Raw genomic sequence first — 26,806 nt, 5'->3', positions numbered from 1 at the left:
CCTTTTAAACCTGGTCGTTTCTGTAGACAAGGCGTTAATTGCTGAAGATTTTAATATTCGTTTTGAGAATCCAGAAGACTGAGAACAGCATTTATGTCTTTACTGGTCTCAGTAGGAGTAAATCAGTGTGTAGTAGGACCCACTCATAAAGCAGGTCACACTTTAGATTTAATAATAATTTTTGGATTAAGTATAAGAAATTTATTCACAATTCCACTATCTGAAGTTATCTCAGATCACTATCTTGCCTCAATTAAAGTGTGTCATAGTGATAATGTATGCACAGCACCGCGCTACCGTATTAACAGTACATTCACACCAAATACCACACAAAGCTTTATCAGTAATTTCCCAGAGCTAACAACTTTGATTGGATCGCCATCTGATCCCACAGAACTCGATCAGGCAACTGAATATTTAGAGTCGACGTTCCTTTATACCTTAGATAATGTAACTCCAGTTAAGTTCACATGTGCACTTTAAAACAGACCGCTCTGAAATTAGAACATAAATGGTGTCAAACTAAATTGTTACTGTAGTATTTCAAATAGCATGAAAGGAGAGCATCCTGAACTATAGAAAAGCTCTTAGTGTAGCTAGATCAACATATCTCTCCACTATTTAATACTGTAGCCAAATTAACCAGAAATAAGACCACTGTAAAAACACAACAACATCATGCAATAGTGAGGACTTCATGAACTTTTTAAATAATAAAATTGTAAATATCAGGCATAAAATTGAAGCTGACAATGTAATTGATGCAGATGTTAAACTAGCCATGTCAGATCGGAACTGAGAGGTTTTTCTCAAAACAGATAGTACCAGCAATAACAGAACCCCTGTTGAAGATAATTTATTCCTCACTTAGCATTGGGTACTGTATGTTCCAAAATCTTTTAAATTAGCAGTTATTAAACCAATAATTAAGAAATCTGACCCTTGTCAGCTGTCCAGTTACAGGCCAATATCAAACCTCCCCTTCATCTTTAAGATTCTGGAAGAGATAGTAGCGGAGCAGCTATGCTCATATCTACATAGAAATGGCATACATGAACTGTATCAGTCAGGATTTAGGCCTCATCACAGCACAGACACAGCACTTGTTAAAGTAGTAAGTGACCTCCGATTGGCCTCTGATCAGGGTTGTGTATCTATGCTTGTATTACCCGACCTCAGTGCAGCTTTTGACACCATTGATTGTCTAGTTATCTGGGAATTTGCACATCAGCCTCCGCTTCAAACTCGAAAAAGCCAACTACAGTGGACATGGGGATCAACTCTGGAATCACTTTTAATTCTTGTGTCTGACAGCTTTACGGGTTACACAACAATTGTTCAAAGTAGACTCAACTAAGTAAGGGAGAGAGAGTGAGGTTGATAACCTTAAATAAAAATCAGAAAAAGGGTACATCACTATTCCTAATAAATAACAGTTAAATCACATACTCCTAAAAGCAACAGTTAAATAAAATGTAAATAAACACAACATAATTGTTTAACTAAGCTTCTAACACAACTAACTAACATGCTATTCTATTAATCCTTTAAAATACATGTAATACACAACATCATATTACATTTTTTGTGAATACATTTAAAAACTTAAACAACAATCACAGCATAACATAAGTTACTCTTACTCTTGTAATGAGCACTATAGTGAATAAATTAAATACCAAGTAACTCAATCAAGATACAAGTGATCAGTCCCTCGTATAAGTAAAAAGCGCGTTATCATACCATCAGTGTCCCTGAGATGACCAGCAGCCAATGCACTTTCCTGTCTCTGTTCCCTGTGAGGTGGCGATTCTCTGTCACAGATCATGCTTGTATGCTGAGTCTGTAGCTTTTAGTGATGCACGGATCATCTGGTAACCCGCGGAGCCCGCAGGTAACCCGCGGGTCGGGTAAAGAAATTGTCACTTTATTTGCGGGGCGGGTTGGGGCGGGTCATTAAAAACAAAATAAATAAATAAAAAAATACATGTATGTTGCATGCAATTCCCTATAGCCCTGAATTAAATATTTAGGAATATTTATTTTTATATTTTATTAGGGTTATGTCACGTGACAAGTGACGAAAGCGCCAAGCAGTTACCGCTGCCAGTCACAGCAAAAACAAAGAAATAAAAGTGAAGATGGAAGACGAGGTGCGGAAAAAAATTGAGGTCGGGAATTTACGTCATTAAAAGAAAAAAAGGTCAGGCTGCTAAATCTAATGTTTTAGCATTCTTTTTTTCTACAGCAAACGTAAAAACGCTAAATGAACATTTCCGTGTGATAAGTGAAAAAAAAATGTAAGTGGTTAATTAGCGTAGGCTGTAAACTGTAGGCCTGCCCTATACCTATAAGTGTGTTAAAAAGAAGGTCATTGGGCTCGTGAAAGTCGCACGAAGGCCCGAGATGAGGGACGTACAGTAGTGAACAAAATGTGTATAATCAATTGAATGATGCTAATGAGGTGTTTTCTCCTAATCCTTCCCAGCAGCCACCACAGCGAGTACAACAACAACAACAGCAATATAGACCCAATCCCTTCTCAGGGATGCAGGTAGGAGCATATGATGCATAGGGATGCCCGCAGAGTTCCAGCCCCGCGATGTTACTTTGTACTTTCGAGTCACCTCAGGTTAATGAGTTGCCCTTTATAGAATTATGTATAGATGGTTCCGTATTCTCTTTCTTGGTGAATACAGGAGCTACAATGTTGTCTTTGGGTCGTGATTATGAGGGGCCGCTTTCGAATAAAAGTATCAGCTCTGTGGGAATTGAAGGGGTTGCTCAACGAAATTATTTTACTCCTCAGGTAACTGTTACATGTCCTTTAGATAAAAACATCGTTTTGTTCGTATGCCTGATTGACCTTTTAATCTTTTAGGTCGCGATTTAATGAGCAGGCTACACATGTCCATGACTTTTTCTGGCGCGAAACGCACTGTTGAAGTGCCTGATTTAGTTTCTTTCTCCCACCTCACGAACATGCGTGTAAATAATTGTTTCCTTTCTTCACAGAACAGCTCTCCTTCTGCTGCCCTTGAATGTGTGCCAAGCAGTCTGTGGGTTGAACATAGGATGAGGTGGGGTTAGTTCACTGTGTGCCTTAAATTAAAACATTTGCAACCTGTGTACATCAAACAATATCCACTCTCCGAGGCCAAGGCCTCGGGAATAGATAAGATTTTAAGCTCACTGCTCAAGCAGGGTGTTGTTAAACTATCTAAAACTTTAGATGCTGTGGCAAAAGGTTTGCCTGCCTGTCTCAGGGCTGTGGCCGCCTGTGCGGTGATGGTACAAGATGCTGAGAAGATTGTTCTCTCTCATCCTTTAATTTTGTATTCTCCACATCAGGTTAAACAAGTGCTACAGAACCTTCAAACACAACATATGACGGCTCAGAGAAGGTCTGGGTATGAGATTACCCTTTGTTCTACAAGTTACTTAGAGATAAAATCCACCTCTTCTTTTGACACCCTTGGGTATGCTCTGGCACGCTTGATCAATGCACAGGACGACACGCTAGTAGATACAGATCATGACTGCTGTTCAGAAATCATTCACTCCACTAGAATACGCCCTGATCTGTCTTCTACCCCATTAAGAATAGGTGACACTCTGTTTGTAGATAGTTCCTGTTCAAAACCGTATAATGGGAAATTTCTCTGTGGTTATGCTGTGTGTGCACTGCCAGATATAACCATTGAAGCTTACTCTCTCCCTTTCTTATCTGCTCAGGCTGAACTTTTTGCTCTAACTCGTGCGTGTGTTCTTTCTGAAGGAAAAGATTTTACTATATACACTAATTCTCGTTACGCTTTTGGTATCGCCCACAACTTTGGCCGCATCTGGCAATCCAGGGGTTTTCGTTCTGCTGAGGGTAAGACAATTTCTCATTCTTCTCTAATTCAGGATTTGATGGACGCATGCCATCTACCTAGTACTCTCGCTATTGTAAAAACTAAGGCTCATTCTTCTGGTGACTCTATGGAAGTCCCGATGTAGATTTATGGTATTTGCAAGCTTCAGCCACGCCGAATAATTCCTCTTTTTGGCAAGCTCAAGATGTCTACATTGCTTCTGATGGTTTATGGTATTATGCTGATGGTCGTTTGTGCCTGCCGTCTCATTGTCTTTCGTTCCACGAAGAGGGGTTAAGGAAGATATGAAAATACTTTTTTGCATAGCCAACATGCTTGGAACAATTGATTCATTAAATATCTAGATGTTTGGTATGTGCTCAGAATAATGTGACAAAGGGTTTAGGTAAACACGAAAGTCTTCTGTTACCTACTGCCCCGTATGCAGAGTGAAAAATTTATTTTACGCATATGCCTGCATGTGGCACATTCAAATATCTTCTGGTTTTGGTCGACAAGTTTTTTAGGTGGGTGGAAGCTTTCCCATGTGCTCCAGAGAATGCAAAGGTGGTGACCTGAGTTTTAGCGAAAGAAATAATACCTCGTTATTGCGTGCCTCATGCTATTGACTTAGATAAAGGAACACCTATTACATCACAGGTAACACAGAATTTGTGTAAATATCTTTCACTGTCCTGGCATTTTCACATTCCTTATCATCCACAGTCACCAGGTATAGTAGAAAGAACAAATAGGACACTGAAAGAAAAATTGACAAAAGCAATGCAAACCATGGGGAGTAAAAATTGGGTTGATCTGTTACCTGCTGTTCTAGCTGAAATGAGAATGACACCAAGGAAAGACGTGCACATGTCCCCACATGAAATTATATTTGGCAGACCCTTTCCCGTGCCATGGAGGAAAGGTAAACCTGCGATAGGAACAACTGATCTTGATGTACATATTGCTGAATATTCTGCTGCTCTAATAGATACTCTAACTAAACATTATAAACAAATTGCTGATGTGACTCCAATACCCTCAACAAAACCCACACATCCTTTTAATATGGGAGATACTGTTCTGGTAAAATCTTTGACCCCCAGAAAACTGGGAGATTGTAAATATGACAGACCAGCAGAAATAATCGCAATTACTTGTACTGCTGTCTTAACTGATCTTTTTTCACAGTGGATCCATGCTACTAGGCTGAAAAGATGTCCTGTCGGCATGAGACCAAAAGATGAGTAAATGCGTGTGTATTATTATCTTTCTGTCTCTGTGATTTTGTTTCCTAGACTAAAGACGTGCTGCAGTGATGTCCAACCCGTGATGTGACATAGAGAGAATGACGTGACACAGAGGGATTGTCTGGGGTTGCCACTGGACGACTTTACTTCTGCTATTAGTGTACCATTCCTGGTGGTATCTTAGCGCCTTGTAAGGTGCTAGAAAGGCAATATTTCACCACTAGTAGTTATTTATGAGTTTGCATTCAACCTGTTATATTTCTGTGTATTCTTTTGGTCACACTCCATCCTGTAGAGTTTGTAGAACAGCAATAGGTGTAGAGTGGAAACCTCTCCTGCCGTAGAATGAAGTTTCATTTAGGTCCATTTATTTTTCACTGTGTGCAAAATCTTTTGTATAAGTATGTTTCAAGTTATGTTCCTGTGCCGCGTCCGATGACCTATTATCCGCGGGAGTAGGATAGGAGATAGGAGAGTTTTATTCAACGATATTTCTTATAAATATTGTAGGGAATATTTTATTTCAAGTGTGTTTCATGATATTCTGTGTGCGTGAGTGTTTTTCTTCCTTTTCTCACGACACGAGCTGCACTTTCAATAAACACATTCTATAGTAGTTTATGATAAAAGTCGTAAAACTGTTGAACGCTCATAAATGCGGAGCTACTCCTAAATTTATGTTCTTCTTTACCTTATCTTTTAAAAACATTCCAGACCGGATGTAAACACTCCTGCATCCACCTTTTCTTTGTTTTTTTGTGTGTGCGTATATATACTCCTGTCTCCCACAATAAACTTTAAACGTCTCACTGAGCACTGACTTCTGTGTGTTTCATTGAGGGGTTCCCTGGCCAGGCGGGACAAGCAGAATACAGGCTGAGCACTGAGTAGACAAAAGGAGGTCTACCAAAATTCAACAAATCCTTACAATCCTTCCATCAAGTGCAACAGAAAAAAGACCTCAGTGTGATTATAGATTCCAACCTTTCATTTGAGGCTCATGTAGATAATATTACCAGGATAGCATTCTTTCGTTTTAGAAATATTGCCAAGATAAGAAATATATTGTCGCTTAACGATAGAGGAAAAACAAGGTTCATGCTTTTATCACCTCTTGTTGATAGTGTCTTACGAACCGCCACGCCTACTTCGATCAAAGGATGCAGGCTGCTTGTCAGGACCGCGTATTATGAAAAATACTTCCAAATAGTGTTCGGGACTCAGACACAGTCTCAGTGTTTAAGTACAGACTAAAAACCTATTTATTTAATCAAGCAATTTTATAAATAGATTTGTCTTGGGTAAAGGGGCAGATCTGGGGGACTCATGGACGTAGAGTATTATGGTGAACTGGTATGTTTAGATGCTGTCTTCCTCACTCTCATTGATCACTCAGGTTTGTTGACGGTGAGGTGATTGTTCGCTTTACATCTCAGAAAGCCCTCATGTTTGTGTTTCCTTCTGGCTCTCCCTTTTAGTTATGCTGTCATAGTTAGTCCTGCCGGAGTCCCTGTTTGCACTCTACACTGAATATACATTCACATTATACACTGTGACTGTGACCATACCTAACTGTTATCTCTCCTTATCTGCTCTCCCCTCTCCTGTTTTCTCTCTTTCTCTCTCTTTCCCTCTCTCTTTCGAGCTACATATGTCGTTCCTGAGCTGCCAGTGATCCAGACTCCCTCTGCCCTCCGGACCTGTTTGAACAATCCTGGTGCCACGCTTTTGATTGGAGATCTCATCACATGGATGCCCCGTGTGTCTCTTTGGGATGCGTCTGGTGTCAGGGGATGGTTTCACTCTACCATGAAGATGGTTCTGGCCTCGACTGGTGTTGACAGCTGTTTCTCTAAGGACTTGACAGTTCGATAGTTCAGGACTGGAATTTCCTACAAGTCTACCTGAGACTCCAATAACTACCTAGACTCCATATTAACATCAATTAACATCAACTGTTACAGCTGAACTGCCTGCCAACTAACACACAGTATGAATTCAGATCAAGTCCTGCTCTCTGTTTCGCCCAAATGAGTCTGGTTCCTCTCAAGATTTCTTCCTATTACCATCTCAGGGAGTTTTCCTTGCCACTGTCACCCTCGGCTTGCTCACCAGGGACTATCTGATCATTTTGATTTTTGCACACTTACATTCTATACAAACAATAATTCTTTTGATTGTGTCAAGCTGTTTTGCGACATTGACAATTGTTAAAAGCGCTATACAAATCAAATTGGATTGAATTGAATTGAATTATACTCGATTCTTACTGCAAAGATTTTTTCTGAGTGAATACAGTAAATTTTAAGAACAACCTTAGAATTGTGGCCATTTTCCCAAAATTCTCCTTAAAATGAAAGAGTAGATCTAATAAAGATCAAAATTATTCATGAAGCATCTTACACTCCTAGGGTGAAAAATTGTTAGGAATAGTGACAAGGACTTTTAAGAGGCTCAGGAGTTTCTTAAGCAGAAGAGAAATGGTGAAAAGATGAACTCCACCAGCAATCGTAGTAAAGAGTGGAGCCATTTTCTCCAGTTAATTTAATATAAAATAAATATAAAAATTACAAGCATGGTAAATAATATATCATTATTAATATAGCTTTGTAGTGATGCACGGGTCATGTATGTTTGCTACCAAAACAAGAGCCGACCCACACAACCCACTCTAATATGAGCAAATCAAACACAGGCACCCACTGCTGACCCACAAAAAAAAAGTACTTTATTATGAAACTTCCTGTTTTTGAATAATTAACCAGAAACATTCCTCATTTGTATTGGAATCTAAATTATACAGCTTTTTTACCATTTATGTTAAGAAATCAACAGTTTTTACAGTTTTATTTTTCTTGCTTCCTCCACTTTTGTCTTTTTTCCACTTTTTGGAGAATTTTCATGAGCGCTAGTTTCTTCGTCTAAAAACAAGAAGCAGAATCCATCCACACCGGATCCATTTCATGTATCCACTGAAAACAAAACCCTGTCTCTTGGACGTTATCATGGCTTACACTGAGCTTGTACAATGTGTTGAGTGCAGAATGTGGGGTCATTCATTCTCTGTCAATAGTAATAACTTAATCGGTTATTAAAAACTTAAACTTGGTTTTAGTTAGTTAACACTCTGGCGAGGAATATGGTAGCATTAGAGGAGCGGCAACGGTGGCAGGGAAAAACTCCCTGAGATGACAAAAAAGGAAGAAACCTTGAACTAGACTCAATAGGGAACCCATCCTCATTTGAGTGAAAACGGATAGCAGGAATTATATAATGACATCATGTGTTCAGGATAACAGAGATTGTGAAGTTATCATAGAGTCCAGTTTAGCACAGGGATGGGTCAGCAGGTGCAGAAAGCTCAGGAGCAGCATGTGTAGATCCAAACCTTCATAAAGAAGAATCCAGCTGGAGGTCGTCCTCCTCTGGATCTTTAAATTTCGAAACAATTTATATATTATGATATTTTTTAGTGGCCCTTTTTTGGTTATAAAAAAGAAAAAAGTCTTTACTCTGTTCTATATTACTTATATGTCCTTTGATGACCTGCTGATAGTTGTGTCAATATATATATATATATATATATATATATATATATATATATATATATTTTTTTTTTTTACAAAAAAAGGTGATGCAGAAGCACTTTATTATACAGGCAGCCCACTTCTCTCACCTCTTCATCTGTACAGCTGCTCAAACAGACCAGCTTCCAAAGCAACTTCATCCAAGTCCAACTCTTCTATATTTATTTTTTCATCTGTATGAAATTCATGAGCTAGCAACGTCCCAATTTACGTTCTGACAACAACAACAACCAACTAACTATAATAATAACATTTAAGCACAGCACAGATATTTAAACATATTTTGTTAGCTATTAATAACTTGTGACTTTTCTTTCAACCTTTTCTAATGTCTTTGATATAAAAAGAAGGTTTGACATTGGTCTGTAATTTGATGTTTTATTTGGGTCTAAATTAGATTTTTTAAGGAGAGGCTTAATAACTGCCAACTTTTTCCCAAGATTTAGGGACATGACCTAATATAGTGCGGAATTAATAATGTAAAAAGCGGCTCTCCAGCTGTATGTATCACTTCTTTTAGAAATCTAGTTGGGATTGGATCTAACAAGCACGTTGTTGATTTAGCCGTGGTGATAAGTTTGTACATCTCTTCCTGTCCTAGTCAATTCAATTCAATTTTATTTATTTAGCGCTTTTAACAATGGTCATTGTCTCAAAGCAGCTTCACAAAAATAAAAGAAATTCATAAAAAAAAAAATAATAATAATAATAAATTGTGTATGTGTGAGAAAAATGTGTCTAAATAATAATGAGATAAATGAATGAAATGTCTCTGATAAGCAAGCCAAGGGTGACGGCGACATTGGCAAAGAAAAACACCCTGAGATGGCAATAGGAAGAAACCCCTGAGAGGAACCAGACTCAACAGGGAACCCATCCCCATCCAACAGATAGAGATGATAAAACATCATGTGTGTTATACAGTTGAAAGTACAATATAACAGAAATTCTTTAAATTAACATAAAGTCCAGTTTAGCATAGGGATGAGTCGGTAGGTGCAGAAGGCAGACGGGGTCTGGATCACTGGGAGCACAGGAGCAGGATGTGTAGCTCCAAACCATCATAAAGCAAAATCCAGCTGGAGCTTATTCTTTTCTGGATGCCTCAGGATCCTCGCAGGGTTGGCCTTTGTCTACTGAAGCTGGTACAATCTCCAGATGCCTCGGGATGTAAATATAAAAAAACGCCCTACCCCCTTTTGTAGATTTTGATATTCTGGGAATTACAAGAAGTCCAGAGTTTTGTGATTTTAAAGAGCATTACAATAGTCCAGTCTGGAGGTCATGAATGCATGAACTAGCTTTTTTGCATCAGATACGGATAGGATACTCCTAAGTTTGGCAATATTTCTAGGATGGAAAAAGGCTGATTTTGTGATATTGGAAAATATGATTTTCAATGGACAAGTTACTGTCTAATATTACACCCAGGTCTTTTACTGTTGAGCTATACCTGTAAAGTATTGAAAGTCTAAGTCTTCACTACTAAACTGTCATGGAGTACTCTCTGCAGATATTTTTTTGTTAGTCTAGCCACTGTACTAAATAAGAACCTGGGACTGTTTTGGTTTCTTCCTATCATTTGCTTCCGATGCTCGGACCTAGAAGCTCTTGTGTCTATAGCTTGCCCATCTGAACATACTATCTCTATATGTGATTCTAAAAACTTTTAATTTATAGTTTTTCTCCACTTTCGCTCGAAGTTTTCTCTCTTGAGGGTGTGCTATGACTATTGAACAATGGTGCAGGTGTTTTTTCTCAGACCATTTTTTAATCTGATGGGAGCAACAGTGTTTAATGTGCTGGTAAAAACAGTTCCTATGCTGTTAGTTAATTTATCTACAGTAGGTTTAGGGGCTTAGTAATGTGTTGGGACAGATCCGGCAGATTACTAGTAAATCTGGCTTTGGTGGTCAGATTAATGTTTCTACTAAATCGATAATGTGGGGAAACACAGTTCAATTCAATTCAGTTTTATTTGTATAGCGCTTTTAACAATTGACATTGTCGCAAAGTAGCTTTGCACAATCAAAAGAGTTATTTAAGTTTGTATGAGATGTAAACGTGTATGAATCAAAATAATAAGACTTTCCCTGATGAGCAAGCCGAGGTCGACGGCAACAGTGGCAAGAAAAAACTCCCTGAGATGGAATAGGAAGAAACCTTGATCGATCACACGCCCACTTTAAAACAGACCGCTCGGAAATTAGAACGTAAATGGCGTCAAACTAAATTGTTAGTATTTCAAAAAGCATGGAAGGGGAGCATCCTAAACTATAGAAAAGCTCTTAGTGTAGCTAGATCAACATATCTCTTCACTCTTATAGAAAATAACAAAAATAATCCTAAATTTTTATTTAATGCTGTAGCCAAATTAACCAGAAATAGGACCACTGCAGAAATCTCCACAACAACATCATGCAATAGTGAGGACTTTATGAACTTTTTTTAATAATAAAAATGTAAATATTAGGCATAAAATTGAAGCTTTAAAACCAAACAATGTAATTGATGCAGATTTTAATCCAGCCATGTCAGATCAGAACCTAGAATACTTTACTCCCCTTGAAGAGAATGAACTAATTTCACTCATCTCTTCTGCAAATTCATCAACCTGTATATTAGATTCTGTACCGACACATTTTCTTAAACAGATAGTACCAGCAATAACAGAACCCCTGTTGAGAATAATTAATTCTTCAGTCAGCATTGGTTATGTTCCAAAATCTTTTAAATTAGCAGTTATCAAACCAATAATTAAGAAGCCTGACCTCGACCCCTGTCAGCTGTCCAATTAAAGGCCAATATCAAACCTCCCCTTTATCTCTAAGATTCTGGAAAAGATAGTAGCGGAGCAGCTATGCTCATATCTACATAGAAATGGCATACATGAACTGTATCAGTCAGGATTTAGGCCTCATCACAGTACAGAGACAGCACTCATTAAAGTAGTAAATGACATCCTATTGGCCTCTGATCAGGGTTGTGTAACTATGCTTGTATTACTCGACCTCAGTGCAGCTTTTGACACCATTGATCACGCTATTCTTTTTCACAGATTAGAAAATGTAGTAGGAATTAAGAGTACAGCCCTCTCCTGGCTCAGATCCTATCTGACCGATCGTTATCAGTATGTAGACCTAAATGGTGATTATTCTGCATGTTCTCTAGTGGAGTTTGGCGTTCCGCAGAGTTCAGTTTTAGGTCCACTGCTTTTTTCCCTTTACATGCTTCCTCTCGGCAATATAATCCGTAAGCATGGTATTAGTTTTCATTGTTATGCTAACGATACACAGTTATATGTCTCAGCAAAACCTGATGAGAAAAAACAGCTTACTAAAGTTGAGCACTGTGTGCAGGACATAAGAAATTGGATGCTAATTAACTTCCTTCTGCTTAATCCGGATAAGACAGAAGTTCTAGTCATAGGATCGCATACAGCTAGGAGTAAAATTTTAGATCACACCGTAACTTTAGATGGCCTTTCTGTTCCATCAAGTGCAACAGAAAAAAGACCTCAGTGTGATTATAGATTTCAACCTTTCATTTGAGGCTTATGTAGATAATATCACCAGGATAGCATTCTTTCACCTCAGAAATATTGCGAAGATAAGAAATATATTGTCGCTAAATGATGCAGAAAAATTAGTTCATGATTTTATCACCTCTAGGTTGGACTATTGTAATGCCTTACTGTCTGGTTGTTCAGCTAGATGCATAAATAAGCTTCAGCTAGTCCAGAATGCGGCAGCGAGAGTCCTCACTAGAACCAGAAGATATGAGCACATCACCCCTATCTTATCTTCACTGCATTGGCTCCCTGTGAAATTTCGCATTGATTTTAAAATACTACTCTTGACATATAAAGCATTAAATGGTCTCGCGCCGCAGTACCTGAGCGAACTGCTAGTGTCTTACGAACCACCACGCCTACTTTGATCAAAGGATGCAGGCTGCTTGTCAGTACCGCGTATTATGAAAAATACAGCTGGGGGAAGAGCTTTTTCTTACAAAGCCCCAAAATTATAGAATAGTCTTCCAAATAGTGTTCGGGACTCAAACACAGTCTCAGTGTTTAAGTCCAGGCTAAAAACCTATTTATTTAACCAGGCATTTTTATAAATAGATTTGCATTTACATTTACATTTGGGCATTTGGCAGACGCTCTTATCCAGAGCGACTTACATTTTTATCTCATTACACATCCGAGCAGTTGAGGGTTAAGGGCCTTGCTCAAGGGCCCAACAGTGGCAACTTGGTGGTTGTGGGGTTTGAACCTGGGATCTTCCGAACCGTAGTCCAATACCTTAACCACTGAGCTACCCCTTATATATGTATATACCTTAACCACTGAGCTACCCCTGGCCCATCTGGCCCATCCTCATTTGCCTTAGGTAAAGGAGCAGATCTGGGGGACTCATGGATGTAGAGTATTATGGTGAACTGGTATGTTTAGATGCTGTCTTCCTCACTCTCATTGATCACTCAGGTTTGCTGACGATGAGGTGATTGTTTGCTTTACATCTCAGGAAGCCCTCATGTTTGTGTTTCCTTCTGGCTCTCCCTTTTAGCTATGCTGTCATAGTTAGTCCTGCCGGAGTCTCTGCCTGCACTCTACAGTTAATATACATTCACATTATACATTATGTTACTGTGACCATACCTAACTGCCATCTCTCCTCTTCTTCTCTTTCTCCCCCTCTTTCTCTTTCCTCTCTCCCCCTGTCTCCTCCGTTCACTCTTTCTCTCTCTCTGTCGAGCTAAACATGTCGTTCCTGAGCTGCCAGAGATCCAGACTCCCTCTGGACCTGTCTGACCCATACTGGTGCCCCGGTTCTGGTTGGAGATCTCGTCACATGGATGCCCCGTGTGTCTCTTTGGCATGGGTCTGGTGTCTGGGGATGATTCTCTCTACCTAGAAGATGGTTTTGGCCTCGACTGGTGTTGACAACTGTTTCTCTGGGGACTTGACAGTTCGATAGTTCAGGACTGGAACTTCCTACAAGTCTACGTGAGTCTTCAATAACTACCTGGACTCCATATTAACATCAATTAACATCAGCTATTATAGCTGAACTGCCTGCCACCTAACACACTGTATAAATGCAGATCATTTACTGCTTTTTGTTTCCTTAGAGAACAGCTGTCTGCATCAGCCAAGGACAGGACCGTCTTCGTGGAAAAGTGGAACTGTCCCCAGTCACCACGCGGGGGACAAGTCAGACAGGTCCAGAGGGCAGAGGGGGTCTGGGTCACTGGCAACTCAGAAACAACATGTATAGCTCGACAGAGAGACAGGTAGAGAGAAAAAAAGAGAGGAAGAGAGAGAGGAGGAAGAGAGCAGGAGAGAAGGAGAAATGGCAGTTAGGTATGGTCACAGTCAAACAATGTATACAGTGAATGTATATTTAGTGCAGAGTGCAAGCAGGTACTCTATGACGGCATAACTAAAAGGGAGATCCAAATCACACAGCTAATCTGTTCTACGGGTAGAGTACTGTATATACTATTATTATTTTTAATTTTTTTGCATTTGCAGTCCAAAAATTTTTGCATAATTTTTTCTTTACGAGAATAAGTTTGTTAAAAAAGAAACATGTTAAAAAAATTAAATGTCTGATTATATGTAAAGTTAATTTTATTTAAAAACATTAGTATAGTGTCATTGATAAGTTAATCAAATATCCTAATAGGAAGTTGCAAAATTATTGGCACTAATTTTTACCAAAAATATGCAAACAACAAACAAACCAAAAAACACCAGAAAATGTAATAAACATTAACGCAAGTGATAACCATATCAGCACCTATAATATTTTACTCTCCTTCAAGAGACTGAACTCATTTTACTCATCTCTTTTGCAAAATCATCAACTTGTGAACTCGATCCTAAACCGACACATTTTCTCTAGCAAATAGTACCAGCAATAATGAAACCTTTGTTAAAAACAGTTAACTCATCACTCAGCAGTGGGTATGTACTAAAATAAAATAAAAAATACCATTATTAAACCCCTAATTAAGAAACCTGACCTTGATCCTTCAGATGTCCAACTACAGTCTGATATCAAGCCTTCCCTTTATCTCTAAGATCCTAAAAAAGGTAGTAGCGGAGCAGCTATGCTCATATCTACATACGAATACCATACATGAAATGTATTAGTCAGGATTTAGGCCTCATCACAGCACAGAGACGGTGCTGTTTAAAGTAGTAAATGAATACCTACTGGCCTCTGATCTGAGAGCAGAAGACAAAGACTAAAGTTATGCTGACAGTGCAATCCTCTATCACATTTATCAGTCTAGTGCAAATAATTAAATAAAATTTTGTTTCTCTTATGCAGCACTTTTGACAACAGCCATTGTGGCAAAGAAGCTTTTCAGAATCAAAAGATAATTAGGGAAATAAGTATGAAATGTGTGAGAAAATATGTATGAATCAAAATGATTAGATTTTCCCTGATGAGCACACTGAGGCCTGTGATGGCATTAGATTATTCAGATAATTTAAGTGTGCACTTAAGCCTGTTTATGTCTATGGATTTATAATTTATTCAGCATGTTTTTCTACCTTTAATAGCAACATAACAACCTAGGGTTTGGCTGCATAGCATAAGTAAAGGATCGAGGTTACATGTGAGGCAGTAAGGAATGTGGACTTACTGTATGTAACCTAGGTATAACCAGTTTAATGTAGTAGCAATTCTTTCAAACACAACAAAGTATGAAATCACCTTCATCCTCCATAAACATAGGCACTAAACCATTTCAGCGAACATCAGAAGCAGCCTGGCTTATCGGTGTGGACTGGACTGGAGGGTTTTTAAGCATGAACAGCTTGTTTAAGGATCAGTTTTAAATTTGGACTTAAATCTCTCCAAAAACCCCAAATCCTTTTATTTTGAAATTTTTGAGCCATGAAAAGGTGGACTCTCAGATTATTGCTCTGCTGCATAACTGATGATCGGACATTCTTTTTCAGGATTTTCTGGTAGAGCACATAATTTCTGGTTCATTTAATTATGGCAAATTGTCTGTAAAATGGGTTAATCTGCACTTTGACCCCTGCCTATTAACAAGAAGCTGGGATATGCGAAGATCGAAGATTTTCATTGTGCAGTAATGTACAGTATGTGTGATGAATAAAAGCTGAACTGAACAGCCCCAGACCATCACACTACCACCAACATGGTTGACTGTTGGTATGTTGCCCTTTTTTTAATTTTTATGCCAAATGTAATGGCATGCACACCTTCCAAATGTTCTCATCAGGCCACAGAATAATTATTTCAAAAGTCTTTTACCTTGGAACTCTCCTATTAATGCCAGTCTCTTTCTTACTGTTAAATCCTGAACACTAACCTTAACTGAGGCAAGTGAGGCCTGAAGATCTTTTTTTAATGTGTAAGCCCCTTGATGATTGGGCATTGTGCTTTTGGAGTAATTTTGGTAGACTGGACACTCATGGTAATTTTCACTGTTGTTACAAATGTGCATAGGGTGTGAGTAATGACAGAGAGAGTGACATAAAAAGGGTCAAGTAAAGCGGAATATGATTTTTTTTCTGGATGTTTATTAATAAATTAGGCTATACTTTTTATAAAATTTAAAACATTTTGTTTACATTTAAAATGCATTAATTTTAAATGATATATTTAAAAATGGGCCAGATAAATATTATATTACTTTAGAAAATAAATAATAGTGGTTGTGTTAAAATAATAATAATAAAAAACAAAAAAAACATTGTGTATTGTTTTTGGGTATTTTCTGTATTGAATGTGTTTATTCCTGTGGGGCTGTTTTTCCTGCTGTAGCACCCACAGACTTTGGTTTGTGGGTGCTACAGCAAATTATGCATTGGGAAAAATTTCATGTTATCAGTTATGACAGACAGTTATGGAATGTCCTTTGTCATTTTTAAGGCTATTAAATGTTCTAAAAATTTAATTTAAAAAGGCCAAGATTTTATTACGATGTGATGTTTTTAAATGTCTTCATCTGTGTGCCTTTTATAACCTTAAAACAAAAAACAAACAAAATAATAATAATAATAATAATAATAATAACAACACCCATCATCCATAATAATAAATCCACTGACATGTGAAGTGAATTACATGGGAAGATGTAAAACCCTAAATAGGCTGTTAGTCTGTAATATATGCTATCTACGGTATAAAATGGACATGGTTTAGAGGATTTTTATCATTTGTATGTAATATCTGTTACATTTGTTATTAAATTAATACAAATTTTAATCAATAAATAGTAGCAATTCTTTCAAAAAGTAAACCTTTTTTTTTTAGAATCTACTAGAAATAAAATCCTTTGACTGAATTACACAAAAAGGGAAGCATATTAAAATTTTGTATGGGAGTGGCTTTCATAATCTTGTGACACTCCTAATATCTGTTCTTATATAGGCACAACAGATTGTTCACTACTACGGAGTGTAGATCCACTGCAGTCATCTAAAGACTAAAGATTTAAGGTATGATTTACACGACACTACTTTTAGAATTTAATTAATTTAGAACTATATACATGTTGAGTGGGAAAAAAGGCTATGTATACTATTTTCTTCTCCTTACAGTTTGAAAGATGATGAAAGCCACCAATGTACAGATTCAGGCACAGGTCTGTCTATATCTCACAATGATCCTCATAACAAGTCAGACTCTGGCCTTTATGCCTTTGCGCTCAAAGTCAAAGACGCACCAGGACATAACTCGTGATGCAATTCTACAGACAACAGCTGATATCTGCAAATTCCGAGCAGACCTGAGGGGACACAAATTTATTCTGGTAAATACTTGAGTTCATATTTATTAAATTAAGTAGTTATTTTTAATTAAAAGTAATTAAAAGTGTTTGTTTTTTATCTTTCTTAATCCAGGCAGGATTGACAGTAGAGTCAGTAGCAGAAGCTTGTTCCTCTTCTGATTCAGGCAAAGATTTTCAAAGCAGCATTAATGAAATAAGTGGTCACAATGCCTGGGTCGATGTTAGGCATGCAGCTAGTGCAGGTCACCATTTTGATAATGAGTCGTTTCAGTCTGGATGGGAACTTATTACTAAAGGTTATTACGCTGTCAAATATAGTGTGGAGCAGCACAGCTATCAAGCTGCCAGAGAGACACTTGGTAAAATCTTACACACTTTGCAGGTATGGCACTACATTACTCAGTATTGCTAATAAGTCAAATGAAGAAATATAGAGTATTTAAAAATAGATTTCACATTAAATTGTGAATATCAACAGAAGATAATGAGATTTAATGTTTATTAAGTCACAGTCTAATATAATTTGCAGTAATCATGTTATAGTTCTGCCACAGTTTCATGTCTTTCATTACAGGATTTCTACAGTCATAGTAACTGGATTGAACTGGGAAATACAGAACCTTATTCCAACCTGATTAAACCTGACACCCCAATTAACAATATAGCAGGTAAATAAAAACTGAGTGGGTTTTTTGTTGGTCTCCTTACATGTTTTTTCCTGTTGAATGAATATACAGCATGGTCAGTTTTAGGTTTATTTTTAGTTGCAGTTCAAGCTATCTGGGTGGATGCCAGACAGAAGTAGTGGTTGTGAACTACTAATACTATTTTCCAAATTAGATTGACTGAATACGATTTAAAAAGCTGCTACATAGGAGTTTATACAGTAAGTCCGCTACTTATGAACAAGTTCTATTCCAGGAGCACATTTGTAAATCGGATTTGTTCGTTATAAAGTCTTATACTCATTTGACACAGATATACAATATAAAGCATACCAATCCACTTGACTAAATCTGTTCCCTTTCCCAACACTGCCATCATGTGGCCAAAAACCATAACTAAACCTAAGAAAATTAATCGCATGGTGCCTTTAAATCACAAGGAGAATCCTGGACTCATTTTTGTCTCAGAGCGAATTTCTCCATAAAAAAAATTATGGAAACTCCAATGATTCGTTCCACAACACAAAAATATTCATATAATAATGAATAAAAAAATATAAATTTAAAAAATAAAACTAATGAACCTGCACTTTACCTTTAAAAAGAATCAGCCCTGACAGAAGAAAAGGAGGATGAGGAGGGGGGACTCTCTTTTGTTGAGGATTTATACAGCTTTACAGGACAGACATTTTCTATCACTGTGCTCCCGGATTGAGTCATAGAAACCGATGAGGCCGACTCATTCACTCATCACACACATACTTACAATATACCGAAATGTAAACATTTTATACATTCACATTGACACACTGAATATATTGTATATAGTTGTAAATATCTGGTGCACTGCAGTGTTTATTTTTTTCTTACAATGCACAGGAGCTAGTACCGATTCGTTCGCATCTACAAATGTTAGATGCAAACTGTGGTCCATTCATAACTTTGGAAATTCATAATTCGGATGTTCGTAAGTTTGGGACTTCCTGTACTATTTTTTTCCTGATACAAATCTTTAGCACCGTCAGATGGCTATCCATGAGCTTAAAGTTAAACTATCTGGATTTCAAACAGAAACAAAACCTTGAAGTTCCAGGTTCCGGGTTTGATTCCCGCCTCAGGTCTGTGTGCATTGAGTTTGCATGTTCTCCCCATGCTAGGTAGGTTTCCTCTAGTACTCCAGTTTTCTCCCACAGTCCAAAGGCATGAAGATTAGGCTAGAGCATGTAAGTGTGTATGTGTGTGTACCCTGTAATGAATTGGCACCCTGTCCAGGGTGTACTCTGCCTCGTGCCCCAAGTCTCCTGGCATAGGCTCCAGGCCCCTGTGACCCTGAATACAGAATAAAGCAGTATAGATGATGCTGAGTGAGTGTAATGTATCATATATGTGACAAGTATATATATAAAATAGTGTAGGTTGTATTCAATGGAAAATAATGTAGGCTGTATTAAAATTATATAAGTTATAATTGTTTCTAGTACATGCATACATTTCTTACCTGTTTTTGCAGATTCAGAAACATGCAGAAATTGTAATAGTGATGTCTGCACAGGAAACATCCTGGAAGAGGTCATTGCACAGCAGAAACTAACATCTGGATACTTTGGATTTTCCAAACCAAAAGGTTAATTGGTAAATTGTTGGCAAAGTTTAAAGTACTTTTTTTTTTTTTAGCCACAAAGAAAACTAATGAAATCCTAAATTTTTTATTTTATCTTAAGGAAAGTGCAGCCATGGAGGACTATTTGATGTATCAAGTTGGTGGCAAGGTGGCATAAATAAGGATGAATCAACATCCAGTCATGGTTATCTACATGAAGCAGCAGCGTCAGTGGCCACTGCTGCGACCAAAGAACTGCTGCAAGATATTCGAGCGACAGTTGGAGATTCTAAATTTCTTAGGTATCTAATAACTAGTATAGGGGATTAAGCAATAATATAATAAAAAACACCCCTATCCTAGCTTCCTAAAGTATATTTACCATAGCCATTTGCCTGTTTGTGTAGTTTTCTGGCTTTACATTTCTCACTGTTTTTACAGCAATACTTTAATGATTCCTCAATAATAGTGTTAAGAATGTCAGGATTTATCACACATTTTACAGTCCTATTTGCACTTAGCTCTTCTGCAACCTCTTAATAGAAAGTCATTTTAATTAATTCATTAGACTGATGGGACTCGGCCAGGCATCAGTGCTGTGTTTTGTTATTGACACTACTGGAAGCATGTCTAATGACATTGCCACGGTCAGAAACACCACTTCATCCATCATTGACAGTAGGACAGGCACAGCAGCTGAACCTTCAGAATACATCCTGGTGCCATTTAATGACCCTGGTAAGTTTAATTCCTGGAGAAATATTTATATTAAGTAGCATGCTCTGTTGACAGTGGCGAGAAAAAGCTTTTGGACTTTCATGTTTTTTTTCATTAATTTGTCATGAAATGTGATCTGATCTTCATCTAAGTCAAGTCAATATAATAATAATAATAATAATAATAATAATAATAATAATTGTGCGCCTCTTTTTGGTACACATATAATGGCTCACATAAGCATATTATTCTTGTGCAGACCAAACTTAAAAAGTTGTTAGTGTTTTTTTATCAGTCATAGTAGCTCTGATTCTACACATTTCATTCTGTTAGGCACATAATAATAATAATAATAATAATAATAATAATACACTTCATGCTTCCCTCTGCTGTCCAGCTTCATGAAGTTGCTGATTTCATGTCAGTTTCTGATATATTGCTTCAGCTTAGTCGACATCTGCTCTTTCTGCAGTTCTTTAAGATGTTCTTAAATCTTCTGGAGCTTTAAAATAGAATACTGCAGCAAGAGTGTAGTCAGCGCAGTACTTCAAAAACATCATGGCCGCTTCTTGACATGGATCCTTGATTCAACTTCCGAGTCTCTTCAAAGCTTCCTTCCGCAAGATCTACTGCTTTTTCCACCACACTCAGTACTCTAAAGGATCTTCTCCTGCTAATGGAACAGTACCATATAAGTCGGCCAAGGGCATATATAAGTAGTTAACATCACATAAATATTGTTTAAAAGGTGTCTTTGGGTTTACAACAGGGTTGAAAGCTGAATTAAAACAAATAGTATCTCCAACTACATCTTTAGCTTTACCCATCAATCTACTTACAATCTCTTGATGTTGCTCTGCTAATGGTATTCCTCTCTTACAGAGATACAGTCTTACGCAAAGCTTTAGGCACCACCTTGATAAATAACAGATTTAAGTGATTTTTTTAAATTGAAAAGATGTGTCACGGTGCAGAGCGGAACGAGGTGAATCCAGGCGCAGATGAGTGGCAGCAACGTGAACACAAGAACGAGGTCGGAAAGCGGAATCGGAGGTCAATACCGGGAGATAAATCAGCGCAGCGTTTAAGTCAAATCGTAAAACGAGAGCAGTAGTCAGAAGGGGAGGCGTTTAATCGGTAACCGGGAAATCAATCAGCGAAGCGACAACCAAAAAACGAGAGACAAAAGCCGTGGTCAAAGCAAGGAAGCGCGAGGTCAAAACCGGGAGATCAAAGAGCGAGGCAAACAAAACCGAGACGAGAAACCGAAAGCAAAAACGAGAAACAAAGCAGACTTGGCAACGTGAAAGCAGGAACAAAAATAACGCGAGAGGACTTAATGGACATGAGGCGAGACGGCGCAGCTGGGACACGTGAAACGTAGGATTGATTCGTCGCATGGTTGAGGGGAGCAAGAGTTTAACAGCGCAGGGGTTGACTATCTTGGTGATGGTGAAGGGGCCGAGGTAACGAGGGGAAAGCTTGCGGCAGGTGGTCTTTAGGGGAATATCTCTGGCAGCGAGCATGACTCTCTGCCCCACCCTGTACTTGGGAGCCTGAGAGCGTCTGCGGTCAGCCTGTGTCTTATATCTTCTGCCGACCCGTAACAGTGTTCTCCTCGCTTGCAGCCAGGTCTTTCTGCAGCGCCTAACAAAAGCTTGGGCTGATGGGACACTGACCTCCTCCTCCTGAGACGGGAATAAGGGTGGTTGATAGCCCAGGCAGCACTGGAAGGGAGACAAACCAGTAGATGACGATACTTGGGAGTTGTGGGCGTATTCCACCCAAGGCAGGAACTTGCTCCAGGAGGCGACATCTCGGGAGGTCATGCACCTTAAGGCTACCTCAAGGGACTGGTTCTTTCTTTCCGTCTGTCCGTTGGATTGGGGGTGAAAGCCTGAGGACAGACTGGGGGTGGCTCCAAAGAGTCTACAGAACGCCTTCCAAAATTGTGATGTAAATTGGGGCCCACGGTCAGAGACGATGTCATTGGGGAGACCGTGCAGCCTGAAAACGTGCGTTATCATGAGATCAGCGGTTTCCTTGGCGGATGGAAGCTTGGGTAGCGGAATGAAATGGGCGGCCTTAGAGAACCGATCCACCACGGTCATAATGCATGAGTGGCCGTTGGAGGAGGGTAACCCTGTGACAAAGTCCAGGGCAATGTTAGACCATGGACGAGATGGGATAGGTAATGGTCTGAGGAGGCCTGCCGGCGCGGTGTTGGTGTGCTTGCATCTAGCACAGGTGTCACATGCTGCCACAAAGCTGGAGGTGTCTTCCTTGACCTTGGACCACCAGAAACGTTGTTGGATTAGAGACAGAGTTCGAGCTGAGCCAGGATGACAGGAAAGCTTGGAGCTGTGTGCCCATTCCAGAACTTGAGAACGTAGGGGAAGTGGAACAAACAAGCGGTTTGGAGGCACGTTACTTGGCCCGGGTTCATGAGACAGGGCTTGCTGGACCTTGGTTTCGATATCAAGCTCAGCAGCTGCGAGCGAGCATGACGGGGGAATAATGGTTTCGTTGGCAGCGGAGTCGTGAGTAGGAGAAAACTGCCTGGAGAGTGCATCTGGCTTGGAATTCTTGGACCCAGGACGATAGGAGAGAACGAAGTTGAATCTGGCGAAGAACAGTGCCCACCGAGCCTGGCGAGAGTTTAGCCTCTTGGCGTTCTGCAGATATTCGAGGTTCTTGTGGTCGGTCCAGACCAAAAATGGGGTCTCCGTCCCCTCTAACCAGTGTCTCCATTCTTCTAGGGCCAGCTTGATGGCCAGCAGTTCTCAATCGCCGATGCCGTAATTCACCTCAGCAGGAGTTAAGCGGTGAGAGAAGAAAGAGCACGGGTGTAGCTTGTTGTCATGTGCAGCTCTCTGGGAAAGGACACCTCCTACCCCTGTGCTGGAGGCGTCGACTTCCACAACAAATTGGCGTGACGGATCTGGAATAGTCAGGATTGGGGCAGACGTGAAGCGTTTCTTGAGTTCCGAGAAGGCTTTTTCAGAGGTCATGTCCCAACGGAAACACATCTTGGGAGAAGTCAGGGCCGTTAAAGGGGCAGCGATGGAGCTGTAGCCTCGGATGAACCGACGATAAAAGTTGGCAAAACCCAAGAATCTTTGAAGTTCCTGTCTTGTGGTGGGCGTGGGCCAGTTTGTGACTGCATGGAGCTTGGCAGGCTCCATTTCGATGCCTGAGGGGCCAATAACAAATCCCAGGAAGGTGGTGGTTGTTGTGTGAAATTCGCACTTTTCTGCTTTGACGAAGAGATTGTTTTCTAACAGTCTTTGTAGCACCCGTCGAACATGGTGTTGGTGCTCCCCTTGGTCTCGGGAGAAGATTAAAATGTCATCTAAATACACAAATACAAATAAATGCAGAAAATCTCTGAGGACATCGTTGATGAGAGCCTGAAAGACGGCCGGGGCGTTGGTCAGGCCAAACGGGACCACCAGGTACTCATAGTGTCCTGTTGGAGTATTAAAAGCGGTCTTCCATTCGTCACACTCTCGGATTCGGACGAGGTGGTATGCGTTGCGAAGGTCCAGTTTGGAAAAGATCTTTGCTTCCTGGAGAAGTTCAAAGGCGGTTGTCATTAATGGAAGGGGATAGCGGTGCTTTACTGTGATCTGGTTCAGGCCCCTATAGTCGATGCATGGACGAAGGGACCCATCTTTTTTGCCCACGAAGAAGAAGCCGGCTCCCGCCGGGGAGGAGGAGGAGCGAATGATCCCTGCCGCGAGGGACTCCGAGATGTAATGGTTCATAGCTTCACGTTCCCTGGGTGACAGAGAATATAGGCGGCCCTTGGGGGGCGTGGTGCCTGGGAGCAGGTCGATAGCGCAGTCATATGGTCGGTGGGGGGGCAGGGAGACAGCACGAGATTTAGTGAAGACCTCCTTGAGATCATGGTACTCTGGCGGGACGTCTGTGAGATCCAGCGGGTACTTCACAGATGCAGGACTGAGGCAAGACGTGGCTGCAGCTCGCAGGCAGGTAGTGGCGCATGACGGGCTCCAAGCTATGATTGTGTTTCTGACCCAATCGAGTTGAGGATTGTGACGGGTTAGCCAGGGCAGGCCCAGGACAACAGTAGCATGTGATCCCTCCATGATAAGTAATGAAGTCTGTTCAAAATGGTTGCCTGAGACCCTTAGCCCGATGAGGGGCGTTCTGTGCGTGATAGGTGGGAGCGGGCTACCGTCGAGCGCCTGAACTTTGAGATGGGTCTCCAAGGGTAGAGCGGGGATTCCTAGGGTCTTGGCAGAAGTCGCATTGATCAGGTTGCGATCTGAACCTGAATCAATCAGTGCCTGCACCAGATGGGTCCGTTGCTCGTGGATGAGGAAGACTGGAAACAGGCGGCGTTGATTTGAGAATCTTTCTGGTGTCACACCCTCCAATCCTCCCAGCTGTACAAGAAGACGCTCCCTTTTTACAGGACAGTTCCTGAGCTGATGACAAGATCTCCCACAGTAGAAGCAGGCACCATCTACTCTGCGTCGTCGTCGTTCTTCAGGGGAGACGCGGGTCCCGTCCAGTCGCATGGGTCTCTCCTGAGGATCAGTTTGAGGGGAGTGAGGTCGCGGGAGGTCTTTAGGAGGCGAGAGTCCAGTTGGCTTTCGAAGGCGGAGGTGCGAATCTACTCGGCCGGCTAGATCCATGAGATCTTGGAGCGACGAGGGAAGTTCTTGGGAGATCAAGGTATCCTGGAGCGTCTCAGTTAGACCTTCAAAGAAGGCGTCACTTAGGGCCCGACTATTCCACCCGCTGGAGAGAGCTAGGGTCTGGAACTCTATGGCGTAGTCATAGGCTGAACGTGAACCTTGGTGGAGTGTTAACAGTTTGTGACCTGCCTCCCTGCCGTGACACGAGCGATCAAACACCCTCTTCATCTCCTTAGCGAAGTGCTCGTAGTTGGAGCAGCAGGGGTCATGAGCATCCCAGAGTGCAGTGCTCCACTCCCTAGCCCGTCCTGAGAGGAGAGTTATCACGTAGGCGACCTTGGAGCGTTCAGTGAGAAATGTGGATGACTGAAGTTCAAATATCAGCGTGCACTGAGAGAGGAAGGAGCGACAGGTGCCTGGATCTCCTTTATACGTGGGGGGCGCGGGAAGTCGTGGCTCCCGTTGCGTGCAGAGACCCCCATTTTGTGCCGGAGAGAGATGGAGCCGTTGGAGCTGATTCATGACATCAGTGAGGGTTTGCTTGGTGTTGAGCAGCTCCTGCTGGTGAGCTCCGAGAAGTGCACCTTGACTCCCCAGCGCTGATTTCAGGCGGTCGATATCTGCTGGATTCATTTCGTGGCTGGATTATTCTGTCACGGTGCAGAGCGGAACGAGGTGAATCCAGGCGCAGATGAGTGGCAGCAACGTGAACACAAGAACGAGGTCGGAAAGCGGAATCGGAGGTCAATACCGGGAGATAAATCAGCGCAGCGTTTAAGTCAAATCGTAAAACGAGAGCAGTAGTCAGAAGGGGAGGTGTTTAATCGGTAACCGGAAAATCAATCAGCGAAGCGACAACCAAAAAACGAGAGACAAAAGCCGTGGTCAAAGCAAGGAAGCGCGAGGTCAAAACCGGGAGATCAAAGAGCGAGGCAAACAAAACCGAGACGAGAAACCGAAAGCAAAAACGAGAAACAAAGCAGACTTGGCAACGTGAAAGCAGGAACAAAAATAACGCGAGAGAATCGAGGCAAAATACACAAGATAATCCAGCGATTTAAGCAGCGCGCAGCGCGTGCTTAAATGCTGGAGTAATCAGACGGGGATTAGAGACAGGTGTGCAGACGGGGCGGAAACAGGGGCGTGGGAAAGGACACAGACAGACTAAGGTAAACATGAGCACATGGACAAAGTGACAGCGTGGGAAAAAGGGAGCACAAGGCAGACCGGGCATAAATCATGACAAGATGTTAACACAGTCTCTCTTAAAAATGGAAAAATGCACACTATTATTAGCAAACATTGATGCATAGTTACTTTTATGCCATAAATTAAACAAAAATAAAAACATTATCATGGTACTGTGCAAAAGTTTGGGCACTCTCAGAGTTCCAGAGTCTCAGGTTCTTTTTATAAGGTTTCAGACATTAGTCAGCTCATTAAATCTAATGCATGGCAACAGCTGTCTTTAGTAAATGCCAATTTTAATTTAAAATACTTTGACCCTTCAAACCTTGTGCACACACTTGCGGACACTCAACAACAATGGGTTCCTCTGAGCAGGTGTATAAGAAAATGAAAGTTATTGATGCCCACAATGCAGGAAAAGGCTACAAAAAGATAGCAAAGCGTTGTCAGCTTGCAGTTACCACAGTGAAAAATGTAATTAAGAGATG

At 40.4% G+C, this 26,806-nt stretch overlaps 1 protein-coding gene across 1 annotated transcript in view; it reads left to right on the top strand.

Annotated features, from left to right (window-relative positions):
* The first annotated feature begins 17,298 nt into the window (after nucleotides 1–17,298).
* LOC128528823 (von Willebrand factor A domain-containing protein 7-like) overlaps nucleotides 17,299–26,806 on the top strand; it is a 48,611-nt gene continuing 39,103 nt past the window's right edge. Inside the window, exons 1-6 of the mRNA XM_053501972.1 lie at nucleotides 17,299–17,502; nucleotides 17,594–17,863; nucleotides 18,056–18,149; nucleotides 19,657–19,770; nucleotides 19,868–20,048; nucleotides 20,315–20,484. Coding sequence (XP_053357947.1) covers nucleotides 17,299–17,502; nucleotides 17,594–17,863; nucleotides 18,056–18,149; nucleotides 19,657–19,770; nucleotides 19,868–20,048; nucleotides 20,315–20,484 — 1,033 coding nt within the window. The remainder of the gene's footprint in view (nucleotides 17,503–17,593; nucleotides 17,864–18,055; nucleotides 18,150–19,656; nucleotides 19,771–19,867; nucleotides 20,049–20,314; nucleotides 20,485–26,806) is intronic.

The sequence above is a fragment of the Clarias gariepinus genome, chromosome 8, assembly GCF_024256425.1.
Source record: "Clarias gariepinus isolate MV-2021 ecotype Netherlands chromosome 8, CGAR_prim_01v2, whole genome shotgun sequence".
NCBI classification, from domain to species: Eukaryota; Metazoa; Chordata; class Actinopteri; order Siluriformes; family Clariidae; genus Clarias; species Clarias gariepinus.
This window is presented reverse-complemented; position numbering and strand designations above follow the sequence as displayed.